The following is a 14,947-nucleotide window of genomic DNA, read 5'->3' on the forward strand; positions in this document are numbered from 1 at the left end:
AGGAGCATGCTGGCAGCACAGGGCTGGGCAGGCCAGTGTGCATCTGGCAGTTGCAGGTTCGTAAACAGTGCCTTCCTGCTGGGCTGCACAGAGTGGGGCTGCTCCTGCCACGCTGTGCCTCATTGCCCCCAGCCCGCCCTTCATGCTGAAGACTGACCATCCCGCTCCCCTGCCCCGTGGGCGCCCACAAATATGTTTGGCTCCGGGCCCACAAAAAGTTAATTCGGACCTGGCTACACGGATGTTAAGCAATTGTTTTATACCCTCCTATTTACATTCTCTCTATTCAAATGTAGTCTACACACTGAAAAAGTTTGAGAGCTCCTGATGTAACTGCTTTTAAGTGAGTTAAATAGGACAGAGTGAGGTCAGAGGGATTCAGTGGCCAAGTCAGGAACAGACTGGTGAAGCCTGACTTCCATTCCCCTGCTACAATCTCTACACAAAATTGTTAGGTAAGAATCCTATCAGAGAGGTAAATTTCAAGGAAGCGGATATATGTACCCGAGCCTGGATTTTTAAATTAATTTGGGAAATTTTGGATAGAGCTGTGTGAGGAGGGAGGAGGAAATATTACAGCTGTGAAACAGAAAGAGCAATACAGAAAAGGAAGGCCTAACCAGACTCTTCTGCTTTGCTTATAATTCCCCTGTCCAAGTCAACAGTATTAAATAGATTACCATATTCTCTGTAGCAGTTCCTTTAAACAATAGATTTTTTTGGCAGTGCATGTACCTTTAAGTCTGTATCAGAGGCTACAAACAAATAATTTGATTAATTTCAGAACATTTTTCTAAGAAAAGATTCAAATAAGTTGTTTCCCACTCATTATTTACTCAATTCCACTATATATGTTCTTGAAGGGAACTCCTTGAAAAGAAATTAAACAGGCTGTTAGTGCCCTGTCAAACAGACTGAAAGAAGTTCAATATCTATCTTAAGTATTTAGGTCACAAATCACCATAGTACATAGGAGTACAACCCCCCCCACAACATTAATAAGAAACAATATAAAGGATTTAAAAGTGGACTTTGCTCATAGCCATCCTTTAGATGGACTGCTTAAATTTGAAGAATTATTTCCACTTCCTCCCTTTTCTGACTCTCATTCCCTCTTCCTCTTGTTTTCCATCACTAAAGCCCATGACAGTGAGCATTGAAGAACATCCCACTTAACACAGGAGGGGTTTCTTTTACAGTGAAAAAGAGAGATTAAGATGGCAATATTACTTCTTACAATTTAAGTAATATAAGTTGTCATAAATATAAAGGGAAGGGTAAACCCCTTTAAAATCCCTCCTGGCCAGAGGAAAAATCCTCTCACCTGTAAAGGGTTCAGAAGCTAAAGGTAACCTCGCTGGCACCTGACCAAAATGACCAATGAGGAGACGATACTTTCAAAAGCTGGGAGGAGGGAGAGAAACAAAGGGTCTGTGTCTGTCTGTATGCATGCTGCTTTTACCAGGGACAGAACAGGAATGGAGTCTTAGAACTTTTAATAAGTAATCTAGCTAGGTATGTGTTAGATTATGATTTCTTTAAATGGCTGAGAAAAGAACTGTGCTGAATAGAATGACTATTCCTGTCTGTGTGTCTTTTTTGTAACTTAAGGTTTTGCCTAGAGGGATTCTCTATGTTTTGAATCTAATTACCCTGTAAGGTATCTACCATCCTGATTCTACAGAGGTGATTCCTTTACTTCTATTTACTTCTATTTCTATTAAAAGTCTTCTTGTAAGACAACTGAATGCTTTTTTCATTGCCCTAAGATCCAAGGGTTTGGGTCTGTGGTCACCTATGCAAATTGGTGAGGATTTTTACCAAACCTTCCCCAGGAAGTGGGGTGCAAGGGTTGGGAGGATTTTGGGGAGGAAAGACGTGTCCAAACTATGTTTCCCAGTAAACCCAGTTAAAGTTTGGTGGTGGCAGTGGAAACTCCAAGGGCAAAGGGTAAAATTAATTTGTACCTTGGGGAAGTTTTAACCTAAACTGGTAAAAGTAAGCTTAGGAGGTTTTCATGCAGGTCCCCACATCTGTACCCTAGAGTTCAGAGTGGGGAAGGAACCTTGACGTAAGTATTCCGAGGCTTTTATGAATGACATTGATCTTATGATCATAGGTCATCATTGTTAGAAATGTACAATTAGAACTATCTATTGTACTGGAAGGTAGTCATTCTTTTCAGACACTAACAATAGATGTAATCCTGTCAGCAGGCATACAGTTTACAGTGCTGTTTCAGCTGACAAATGCTGAATTCCCAGGATGTGGCTTGGAGAAATTTATATGAGTGTATGGTTCTACAAGATTTTTATAAAGCTACATAGAGTACTTATTCTCCTGAATGCTTTGTGGAGCTACAGGTAGGTTGTACAAGAAGTATGGCATTTTGTAATTGACCATATCATCTGTCCATTATAAAGCAGGAGCTCTTATACAAAATATATACCTTATTATATTACCTTTTTGAAATCCTGATACAGAACTGTCCACAATCTGCCTGCTAAACGTAAACAATTTCCACACACAAATTCCCTTTCTCCCAAAGACACGAATCATTATGGAGAGGCAGTAGCCTCTGCATGGTTCAGGTTGTAACAAACTTTCATTATAAAGTCTTATTTTAACATCCCTATAATTTTGGGGATGTGTTTGGGCCCAAAGTTTCCACATTTACTCTTAAGGCAAAAGAATTCTGCAAAGCAGGAAGAAAATGTGTCAACTATTTTTGATTTACAGGTCGCAAAGAAATTGCCCTGAATTTGAAATTCTGACTTTCAGCTGACATTCTTTGTCTTCCTCTTTCTGAGAAATAGCTTGTTACTACATTTTCAAATAGTTAAATCTCTTGGGAAAATTCATGCATTTCTTTATGCTTAATAGGAATGTGTTTGCTTATTTGCGAACATTGTAAGATTTATTTAAGCACTTGGGTTTTGTAAATAATGTGATAAGTACAATGTTTGCCATTTATTTAGAAACCTGAACCGGTGTTTGAAATGACAAGTGAAGTCTTGATCCCACTGGCCTGAATGGCAAAACTCCCACTGTCTTCAATAAGGTCAGGATTTCTCCCTAAGTTTTTTGGTTTTGAATTAGTAATAGGCCCACTTTCATAATAGTGTCTAACCAATTTTCATACCAAACTAATTTAAAAGTATTGCTAAATCAATGCAAACTAATTCAGAAAACACTGTATTCAGACAGATGCTTTTTTGGTAATATGACTTAAAACTTTTAATTTTGGATTAACAGATGTACAATGAATGGTGAGTATATTCTGAAAAGGAAATAACCAAATTAACATTTCAATTGTAACAATTTTTGGTTTTTTTTTTCCCCACAGTATAAAAAGAAATTTCTTAATAAACCAAATCTAAAATTATGTCCATTCTCTAGTGGAATCTACTCAAACAGATTCAATGTTTGTATGGTTTATGGGATTCAAGGGACAAACACTAATTCAAACAGACAAAAGTAAATGTGAAAATGCAGTACTGAAGATTGTTAATACATCCCAGCTTTCAGAGTAACATCTTTACCATTAATATGCATTGCTATTTCAAAAATATAACCTTTTTTTGCTTAATATGAACCAACAACACAGAATTCTAGCATTAAATAGAATTTTCTTGACCCAGTCAAAATTACAAGATGTACAAAATTATTAAGACTTTAAAGGCTTTAAGTGCAGACAGCATACATTGCTCAGATCAGTCTCATTGTTTGCGCTATTGAACCACTTCCAGTGATGCAAAACATGCAAAACTATGACACATGATGCTACAGGATCTGCTGAGTTGGTCCTGTTCCTGCAGCAATGCCACTGATCAACCAATTCTTATGTAGCAGGTGCAGCGCCGCAGTACTGTAAGAAAGCCGTAAACCTGGTCTAAGAGTTTTTGTACCAGTATAACTTTTCAGTTGGGAGTGTGAGATTTTATCTAAGTAGTTATACCAGTACAATCTTTAGTGTAGACATGTTTACATCAGTATACTTTCCCTTCCTTAATGGCATAACTGTGTCCACAGTACAGGGGATTGTACTACTTTAACTATACTGGTACAGTATTTGTGTGTAGACAAAACCTTAGTGAAAGGCAAATTTGATGGTAATGATGTAGTACTAGTCTGGTGGAACCAGTGATAATATAGGCTTCAATTTGTATGCTGACATGACATTAAAACCAGACCTAGAAGTATACTGCAGTAGCTATTGCCTATACTGTAGAACTTGCTGGAGTGAAGCACTGAACCAATTTCATCTCTGGTGTAAAGCTACTGAAGTAAATGAAGTTGCACCAGGGATGAATTTAACTACAATGGTTAGATACATGTAATTAACAAATATCAACCTATAAATATAGGAGCCTGTTTCATAAGCCATATCATGCTTTACTGTTCTTGATGCTCTTTTTGAAATATTAATATATTTATTACATCTCTGAAGCTGCAGCTTTTACTTGTTGTCTGTTGGAGTCAATTCGGGCTGGGATGTCTCTGAACCTGCAATACAAAAAATGAGAGACTAGATGACAACTTCTGACAATAAACCAACTTCTGACAATAAAACAATGTGGCCAAATGCTAACCTTTCACTTGCAAAAAATACCTACAAAGTCTAATACTTCTATATCTGTAAGTGACCGGGAGGAAAGACAATGCTACATGTGAAGTTTGCAATGCATTGCTGCTCTCTGACCAAGAATCAATGCCCTGTAATGCTTCCTTATCCATTGCTCACTTGTATGCATCCTGTGTGGTGGAACAGTGGCAAAACAGCATCAGATATAGCAATGCTCTCCACACATGAAGCCAGCTACAGAGAGAAACTAACTAAGACACTGATTCTGCTAGTTCTGTGTGGATAGACCCTAGTGCATTTGCGGAAGTCAATGGCCAGTGGAGATGCCTAGCTGTAGATCTGCCACTTCAGCTGTACGATGCCCCTAAACTACCTCTGCCCGTGAAAGCATGAAGGGAGCCCAAGCAGAGCTGAACTCCATTTTTTGTGGAAATGTGTACTCCCTGTGAGGGGCCCCCATATTCTGATATTCAACTGTTCAGCAGAATCACAGTAGCTGTGCTCCATTTGTGAAGCTCCATACCCATTAAGGAGGGGGCAAAAATTTATAACTTGATTGTAATGTAAATTTACAATCCTACTCAGTGAAAGTCACTTTAATTGCAGAAGAGCTCTACATTTGTAACCCTCCAGCCCCACTTCTATATACAAAGCTCACTCATAATACTACTGTTGCTAACTGTAACAAGAGGAAGAAGGGAACAAGATAAAAAATAAAAGACAGGGAAAAAAATGTTTGAGGTAGGGGAGGTAAGGATAGATAGAAAAAAGTAAGTGCTAAATACAAAAGTAGAAATAATCGTCCAAACATTTGTATCCCATATAATTTTCCAACTGATTATTATGTCGAATACCAAATTGAGAAGTAAAACAGCAATAGATGAACTTTAATAGCTTAATACCATGCAATAAAACAGTTTGTCCTCCCATTCTAACTAATCTTAGATGATATGGAATGGGTTATGTTTCATGTGGGAGATTTACAGGATCACAATCTAGGGAAACTTCAACACCTGTGCCCTTTTAGGTATTTCTTTGCATAGTTGTTACTCAATTTAAAGTTGCAAATTAAAAACACTTCATTCTCACTGTCACTGCACATAACTCAAAACAAGACCCTTAACAATTTGACATAATACCAATTGGCTAACTACATCACTGACAACTTGCCATCTCTCTCACACACCATGGAACTCCAAAATCTAGATACTTTCTGGCAATTTACATAACACCAGTCAATGTGGTGGGTGTTTACACGGACCTGTCAGTTTATGAAGTTAGTACTTTGGGACTGTTACAATCTAAGGATGGTGCTGTAGCCATTAACCCAACTGGAACCTAGTAAATGTGCACAGCAATTATAGTGGTAGTATCCTAAGTTCTAAATTATAACGTTGCCAAGCCTGAGCCTTGCTGTGAAGTGGGAAGAGATGTACTGCTTCAGCACCACTGACTGGCAGTACTAAGCCTTTGAAAGAGTGTGGGAGGTGGAGGGGAGTGGAAGAAGGTACCGCAAACAGTCCTCCCAATGCAGTTCTATCAGCATGGTTGATGTTTAAATTCTATTTGAAGTCACACTATATAAATTAATTAAAAAAATAAAAAAGAAAATGAAAAGTGAGAGAATCAAACAACTAGCCATTACCCTGAAATTCCTACATCATTGAGACAACATCTAGTCACACATACCTTGAGTCAGAGCTTGGCAGGTTAAGCTACCCTACCTAACCTGCCTCAGTTTCAGATGCACTACAGTAAAACAAACATTAAAAATTAAAACCATGCATGCTCTGAGACTCAATGTATGTGCCTTTCCTTCATTTCCTGAGATGCTCCTTCCTAGGCTCACACACAAACCTGCTTCTACTGAAAAAATTAAGTTGGAAATTTAATAATGCAGTATCTTAAATTTCCACATACAGAGACCCCAATAGTTGAAAAATTCAGGAAGAAGAAGTGTTCTGTGTTAAGTAAAATCCAAAACCAAGAGTAATAAAAATATTAAATGTTTGTGTTAGGGGAAAAGTTTTTAGGTTGTTTCGTTGATTAATGAAGTCTTTAATTCTCTAAAGACAGCAATGGGTTCTGTGCGGATAGGGACTGGGGTGGCATACATGTTGAGTTTGAAGAGTGACTTCTTAGGTGGGGCACCTATTTCAGGTCCAGATTGAGATCTGGTTTCATCCTTTATTTTTGCAACAGTTTTTCTTTTGAATGACAATTTATATCTTTTAGCTTTCTGCTTCTTTTCTATTTTCTTCTGGTACTCACTTGGAGGAAGAGACTCTGCAAGAAATAATGCAGAAAGAACACTTTACTAAAGATGCCATAATAAAAATAAGTGTATTAAAAAAAACTGATTAAGCAAGTTTTAAAATTCTTAAACCAACCTAAATCAATTACCTGTCTCTAAACCTATTTATAATTACTGGCTCTGTGGATAAGGGGAAAGCAGTGGATGTGTTGTTCCTTTACTTTAACAAAGCTTTTGACACAGTCTCCCACAGTATTCTTGCCAGCAAGTTAAAGTAGTATGGGCTGGATGAATGGACTATAAGGTGGATAGAAAGCTGGCTAGATTGTCGCGCTCAACGGATAGTGATCAATGGCTCCATGTCTTGTTGGCAGCCGGTATCCAGTAGAGTACCCCAAGGGCTGGTCCTAGAGCCGGTTTTGTTCAATATCTTCATTAATGATCTGGAGGATGGAGTAGATTGCACCCTCAGCAAGTTGGCAGATGACACTAAACTGGGAGGAGAGGTAGATAACGCTGGAGGCTAGGGATAGGCTACAGAGGGCCCTAGACAAATTAGGGGATTGGGCCAAAAGAAATCTGAGGTTCAACAAGGACAAGTGCAGAGTCCTGCACTTAGGACGGAAGAATCCCATGCACTGCTACAGACTAGGGACCGAATGGCTAGGCAGCAGTTCTGCAGAAAAGGACCTAGGGGTTACAATGGACAAGAAGCTGGATATGAGTCAACAGTGTGCCCTTGTTGCCAAGAAGGCCAATGGCATTTTGGGATGTATATGTGGGGGCATTGCCAGCAGATCGAGGGACATGATCGTTCCCCTCTATTCGACATTGGTGAGGCCTCATCTGGAGTACTGTGTCCAGTTTTGGGCCCCACACTACAAGAAGGATGTGGAAAAATTGGAAAACGTCCAGCGGAGGGCAACAAAAATGATTAAGGGACTGGAACACAGGACTTAGGAGGAGAGGCTGAGGGAACTGGGATTGTTTAGTCTGCGGAAGAGAAGAATGAGGGGGGATTTGATAGTTGCTTTCAACTACCTGAAAGGGGGTTCCAAAGAGGATCAAACTAGACTGTTCTCAGTGGTAGCAGATGACAGAATGAGGAGTAATGGTCTTAAGTTGCAGTGGGGAAGTTTAGGTTGGATATTAGGAAAAACTTTTTCACAAGGAGGGTGGTGAAGCACTGGATGGGTCGGGGATTTTGAGGGGGGCAGGCAGTGGGCGGGAAGTGGGAGGGGGCGGATGGGGGCAGGGGCCAGGCTGTTTAGGGAGGCACAGCCTTCCCTACCCGGCCCTCCATACAGTTTCGCACCCCGATGTGGCCCTCGGGCCAAAAGGTTTGCCCACTCCTGGACTAGAGAAATGTTGTAAACAGCTAGTAGGGTGGTAGGGAGTCTTGCCAACTTGGGGGAAGAGAGGGGGAAAAGGTTACATGAAATGGAAATGAATTGTAAAAGTCTGGTGGTCCAAACTATATTTTTGTATTTAGTATCAATTAATAATGGTTGTGTGTCAGTGAATATGTAGCTTACAGATTACCATATAATTATTAATAGAAGATTTCTTGAAGTCAATCGTTGCTTATGAATGTTGCTCACTTTAAAACACTCAAATACACAAATAATAATGCTATATATTTGTAGTTTTATGGAACAGTGCATGACAAAGTGAGATTCTAAAGCATGAGCACTGCATAGCTGTGTTTTATTTATTGTTGTTGGATTTTTTCACCCTAACAGTGTTTCTTCTAAACCTCCAGACTCAAAAGCAGACAGGAATTAGTTTTTGCATAATGACACTGATTGATCTACCTATCATACCGGTGTTTTTTGCTGTGTTTGGGATGGAGATTTCAGTAAAGAACTAAGAGCCAAGTTCTATGTACCCAAGCCAGGATCGAGAAGAGTATTTAAACATTTGCTTAACTTTAAGCACGTGATTGGACCTGTCTCTTCAATCTCTTAGATAAATAAAGCAAGCAGAATTTAGCCACAAGACAAAGACAAAGCATACTTTCACAACTTAAAAGATATACAAAGCCACTGACAACTTTGCCCTTACAATTAAAGTCACATGTATTTTTTAAATTGAGCCTGTATTGGATTAATTAGAGCAAAATAATAAAGTCAGTGTAATCATATTCAAAAGTAAGATGTGTGAGCGGATAGAGCTAATATTGGTTACTAACTTTAGATAACTGCTAAATTAAAGAAAAAAATAGTCACAATACACTTCACCTTCAGGCTGCTCATTATTTTTTGAGGTTTGCTGAATCTTTTTCTCCCAGTCATTACGCTGCTGAATCCAATCATCCCTGTAACCATAGCTAATCAGTTTGCTGAAATTTACTGGTTCGTTGTTTTTCTGACCAGGCCTATACAAAAATAAATAAATACAAATATATAATCAGACAAGAGTTCAGAAATAAAACATAAGAAAGAATTGGCAGCAACAGTTTTATTTTACAGAAAAGAGAATGGTATCTTATACCAAGTTCTTTTATATGCAAGTAAATAACAAAAACAGAAATGTCATTTATATTATTTATTTTTCCCAGGGGTTAATTAGCATAATATGAATTTAACATGCTTCTTATAAAATGTCATAAGGTTTGCATAATCAATCATAAATAACCACTGTTTTTTTATCATCATTAAGAGACAAAAATTTGTAGTCCTCATTCAACAAAACTCAATTAATGAGAGATTTGTGTGATCGAGGGCTGCAAGATTTGGCCCTGTAGCAGAATGGTAAAGTGAGATGAAAAGGGTAATTCATGTCAGAAATAGAGAAGTAAAGCAAATAAAGTCATTAAGTTCAAAAACTAGATTCCTAAGCAATGTTAACTCTAAGGGTATATCTACACACATTTTGGTGTGAGCCTCCCAGCCTGGGTGGACAGACTTGGGCTAGTGGGGCTCATACTAGCACTCTAAAAATTGCTGTGCAGACAGCGCTTTTAAATTGCAGTTCAAGCTCTGAAGCCCACGGAGAGGGGTGGGCTTCAGAGCATAGGCTTCAGTCCGAGCGGCAACGTCAAAGCACTGTCTAGAGAACTGTTTTTAGAGGGCTAGCCTGAGTCCCATTACCATGTCTACCAACCCAGACAGGCAACTCACTCTAAAATGCTGTGTAGAAATACCCAAAGTTACATAAATGTGGCATTTTCTATTCCCATTTTTGCTGTTAAACATATACATAACGTTTTTGTTCAAATTATTAAGCATAGATTATAAAACATATTGGGACTACACATTTATTCCTTTATGTTTTATAATAATTAAAGTAAGTATTCTTTTAACAACTTGAAACCATCTAATTATACACATAGCTATTTGATGTAATCGCGTGTTCCTATCAGTTACCCTGGTTCTCCCTCCTATAATTTGTTATACCACTTGTTTCTCGTCTTAAATTAGATGGTAAACTCTTCAAGCGAAGATGGTAACTTAATGTGTCTACATAGAACCCAGACCAAACATCAGTCTCAATCTTAACTGGATTCTTTGTGCACTACTTTAACACAAATAGTGATAATGGACATTATGGTCCATTCACTGTATTGCATTGAGAACCAAAAACAAACACTATTTTAAAGTCTTGTGTTTTAAAAACACAACAACAAAAAAGTACTGGATGTACACAATAAACTTCATTGTAGGAACCTAAAAGTTTTGAATGTACTGACTTATATGTGCTTACTTTTTCAACTTCGTAGTTATATTTAATGGTATATTCTAAAAATTAAACAACATGACTTAAGTTATTTATAAAACCATTTTAATATTTCAGATAGTACATGTGCTAGCCTGAGAGTCAAGGTAGCTCAGGCCCATTACAAATATAAGCCCTGATCCTACAAACATTTATATAGGTGAGTAAAGTTAAAATGTTTTCAGAATCAGGGCCTTAGTTAATACAATGTGTGTGCTACTTACATAGGTGGAAAGTAAAGCCTATTTCCCCCGTGGAATTCCTTATTTGCAATAGAGGGTTGTATTCGGTTTGGGTATTTGGGGTTTATAGCAGGAAGCTTTACCTGTGTTAAAGAAAACATTGTTGTTAAATTAGGTTATGATTAAGGAAATATACATGATCAAGGGACATCAGAAAAAGGGATTACTTTGGTAGCTCTAAATATCTTCAGTATCTGCACAATTCAAGGTACAGTATTTCTAGCAGTAAGTTTAGGGAAGTAAATGATAAAACTGAAGAAAATTAGGTAACCTTATTTATTTATCACTAGTTATATTAGTAGGCTTTTAAGTGACACCACTAATAAATCTGAGCCATAAGCATTTCTCTCTGACAAAAAGAGTTGTAGTACATTTCTAACTAAAACTAAGCTGCCAAATTAAAATTTATCAGTCAAAGGTTCTCATCACGGCTCAGTCCACTGCATGGAAGAAATGAAACAACTTTTGAAGTAAAATCCTGGTCCTACTGAAGTCAATAGCAATGCTCCCTTTGATTTCAGTGGGGTCAGGTTTCATCCCTAGTTTAAGAACCACAGTCTATTTGGTTAAGAAACAAGGTCTCCCAGACAGTAATAAATCCATTGTACTATATTATTCTGAGGTGAAAAATTCCAAACAACAGATACACTGAAGATGGCCTCAAAACTGAGCTTTTGCCCTCTTTTCTTAATTATGTCCAAGGAAGACCTGAAAGGTGGTGGTTTTTAAATTCTGCTTGTTTATTTACACTGCAAATTCAGGTTCAGTCTAGCATAGAATATTCTTTGATACTTGGAGACCTAGTGAAATGGTCACATCAAAAGAGCCAAGAGAGTAAACAATGAGTAACTAAAGAGAGATAGGAATCTTAATCGGACTGTTTAAAACTGTTTGTATGTTTTAACATCTTTATCCAAAATGTTAATTAGCAAGTGAAGTTAAAGGAAGTCTTTGTTAAAGTTTCGATACCCTTGCCCCTTCAATTAAGGTGTTGAAGTCAAAATAAATATCCCCCAAATGTCTCAGAGGTTCTTCAACAATAATAGAGAAGACCAAACCTGACTTTTCCAATAGTTCTAAGGTTAAAAAACATAGAAATAATGTTTTAAAACATTCTTTTAAGCTTCCTTTATACATCATAAATAAGCTAAAAATGGCACAAGCCCAGTATTTAAAGGTCACCTCTAAGAATTTTTAAAATCTTTGTGTATTCTTTAGATTATTAGAATCAAAATTATATTTGAACATATTTTTATCTACTAAAATATCTTATGTAGCTAGTTGAAAGTCAGAGTTACCGTGACATTCCAACACACCAGAAGATATAATCACTGCTATCATATTATTACAAAAGCTTCAAGACTGGATGATTAGAAGTGAATTTTTTTTGCTATATAAATTAGCTGTATACTACTGGGCATAGAGCCATACTGTATTAAGTTGGATCTGATCATTACAAGAAGACTACATATAAACTGTTAAAGTACAAAATAATAAATAATATTAGTGGTTGCAACCCTTACAATATATTTTATTTTTGTATTGTAACATTCATATGAAAATATAATTGAAACACTTCCAAAACAAATGCAGCTCATTCTTCTAAATACAAGTATATTATGAAGGTTACAGGTAGCCTGTGCAGATGTGATATGAGATGAGTGAAGACGAGTGCAATAAAAATGTGAAATGATTGAGCATGTACTAATTAGGAGGCCAGTGAAAGACAAGGTACAATGAGAGGTGGTGAGGAGAGGAGGAAGAGGAGAGATGAATATTTGTTGAGTCTGAGGAACTGGATCATTTCCCCTGCACCTCTATTTTATGGAGGACACCTAAGTCTAAGATGGAGCTTTTGTACTGATTCTGAACTGGAAAGACCAGGGGTAAAATCCTGGCCCCCAGTAAATGGAAAAACTTTCAATGACTTCAGTGGGGCCAGGATTTCACCTAAGGTGATGGATTGCAGCATCTGGTAACAAGTAAGATGATGGGGTTATTTCATTGTGGACAAAATGACCCTTGAAGAGTTGGGGCTTAAAAAGATGAAGAGATGGGAGATACTGTTGTTAAAATGAAAAAAGTTTAAATGAATACTAGTTTTATGTTGCGGTGTCTTTTACCCAGACCTGGGAGTTGTAAATTCTAGTGGTTTAGAATCAATCAGTCATTCTCCTACACTATCAAGTACTGAAAAATTGAGGCTCAGTTTTTCTAAGTAATTTGTTTGTGCCTTATATTTCAAAGTAATATGCTTAGGTGCAATGAATCTGTCTTATTGTTGCCTTCCTCTGTCTCCATTACCAGCATTGTGAGTGTTTGTTTTTTTTAATTTTTATCAATTTAAATGTTCAATTGCACAAAATTATGTTTTAAGCATTATTTTAATTTTTATCAATTTAAATTTTGACTGTTGTGGGAAATTATGCACGGTCACATAATGAGGGGGTCAGACAATAATTATTTAATGACAGTAGACATTGAGATTCAAAAAGTTAAAGCTTTATAACAGTTAAAACACAAACTGTCAACATCACAGCTCAAAATATACAAAATAAATAGCCTTAAATCAATCAGTATTTTTCTTACTTTGCCTATCTGTAAATTTTGATTAGTATTGATGGAAATATTTTTTCATTGGTATGTGTGTATATGGTGAAAACAACATATATTGAAATTTGCTGATAAAAATCTAATCCTCCCGACCCTACACAGAGAGTACCACAGAACACAGTTTGATATGGTTATGTATATTATGAACAGCAGATGGAAAAACAATACATAACAGGAACATCAGATGGAAAAAAGAGAAGCCTAAACAATTACAAATAGTAGGACAGGGAAAACAAAGTAAAGAGGTAGGCAAAACCCTACTGCTTTTGATTTTTATTAATCATTTTTTATTTGTCTTGAATTTCAACAAACAGCCACATTGCAGCTGAAGGCCAACGCATAATTCACTGAAGTGCTTCCTGAAGCTTACTTGATGATGGACATGAGAAAACTAAAAAGCTGTTTTGCCATACTTATTGTGTAGTCTTGTGCTCAGACTGTGATCAAGGCAGATTCTCATATTTTCATAGTTAATTTTGATTCTCATTTTATATGCATTTCATGGGAAAACATGAAACAAATTGTATGTAACCATAGATTTCCTTAAATTACAAATGAAGCGCAGATCTCAGTTTCTCAGCTAGAAAACAGCTCATTCTTCATCTTAGGAAAATCTAAATAAATTGGGATAGATGTTGGATTTAAGTTCAAAAATATAATTCTTCTCTTCTCTATGAAAAGTTTTTCCAACTGCCTTTATGCTAAGTATATATGAATAATCTGAAAGCCATTCAGGCACCTAACCCACTTGGAGAAAACAGCTGTCTCCAGGGCTTCTCAGGCAACAGCCACCACAGCAACAACTCAAAGAGGCCAGACTAGAGAGAATGCTATCGGGGGCAATGAAGCCAAATGTCACTTACTTTTTGCTAAGGAGTACAGTTATTTACATTACTAATAGCGCAAAGTTCAAGCTATCACATGGGTGTAATTTGTAATTCATCTTTGTAAAAAAGCCAGAAATGGCTGAGAAATTTTAAAAAATGGAGGTTTACAAACTGAGAAACCCAGTGACAACCAAATGTGGTGATATTCTAAACAAAACAAGCTCTCTGCCATGCTTGCAGCTCTTTCCATTGCTTCACACTGACTGAACGGACATCGTAGGTTTCAGAGTTAAGTTTGGGGGTCATTGTGTGTACTGGTTCTGCTGTTGTATGGGTGGCTGTGTTGATTTCTGTGTGGATTGTGCTGTGCTGGGAAATTTCTTTTGATCTGTGATAGTGGGAAATGTGTGTTTGCAGTTGTTGTGTGTGCTGGTTGTGTTGTTGCGTGCTTGGTTTTGAAGAACTCTGGCATTTAGGCCAAAGTAACTCAACATCCGTTCAGTCTCTCTCACAACCAATGAAGCTGTTGCATGAAAATTAGCTGTATAGTAAGGGTGGTGATTGGTTGAGTTATCTCTGATATCACAGTGATCTAGGACTCTTGGCATGGCATAAATAAATGCCTTGCTGTAGCAGGGATGTAATTCATAAAAGTCATAATGGCTGAGAACTTAAAAATTGGATGGGAACATTCTGCAAAACCTAATGA

The 14,947-nt window shown here is 37.3% G+C and overlaps 1 protein-coding gene across 1 annotated transcript in view; it reads right to left on the minus strand.

The window, feature by feature from the left end:
• Positions 1–4,436: 4,436 nt before the first annotated feature.
• Positions 4,437–14,947, minus strand: part of C2H7orf57 (chromosome 2 C7orf57 homolog) — a 25,390-nt gene continuing 14,879 nt past the window's right edge. Inside the window, exons 6-9 of the mRNA XM_077809211.1 lie at positions 10,781–10,881; positions 9,080–9,216; positions 6,700–6,871; positions 4,437–4,506 (exon numbers count right to left, since the gene is read on the minus strand). Of these exons, the coding sequence (XP_077665337.1) occupies positions 4,437–4,506; positions 6,700–6,871; positions 9,080–9,216; positions 10,781–10,881 (480 nt within the window). The remainder of the gene's footprint in view (positions 4,507–6,699; positions 6,872–9,079; positions 9,217–10,780; positions 10,882–14,947) is intronic.

This window comes from Eretmochelys imbricata, chromosome 2, assembly GCF_965152235.1.
Source record: "Eretmochelys imbricata isolate rEreImb1 chromosome 2, rEreImb1.hap1, whole genome shotgun sequence".
NCBI classification, from domain to species: domain Eukaryota; kingdom Metazoa; phylum Chordata; order Testudines; family Cheloniidae; genus Eretmochelys; species Eretmochelys imbricata.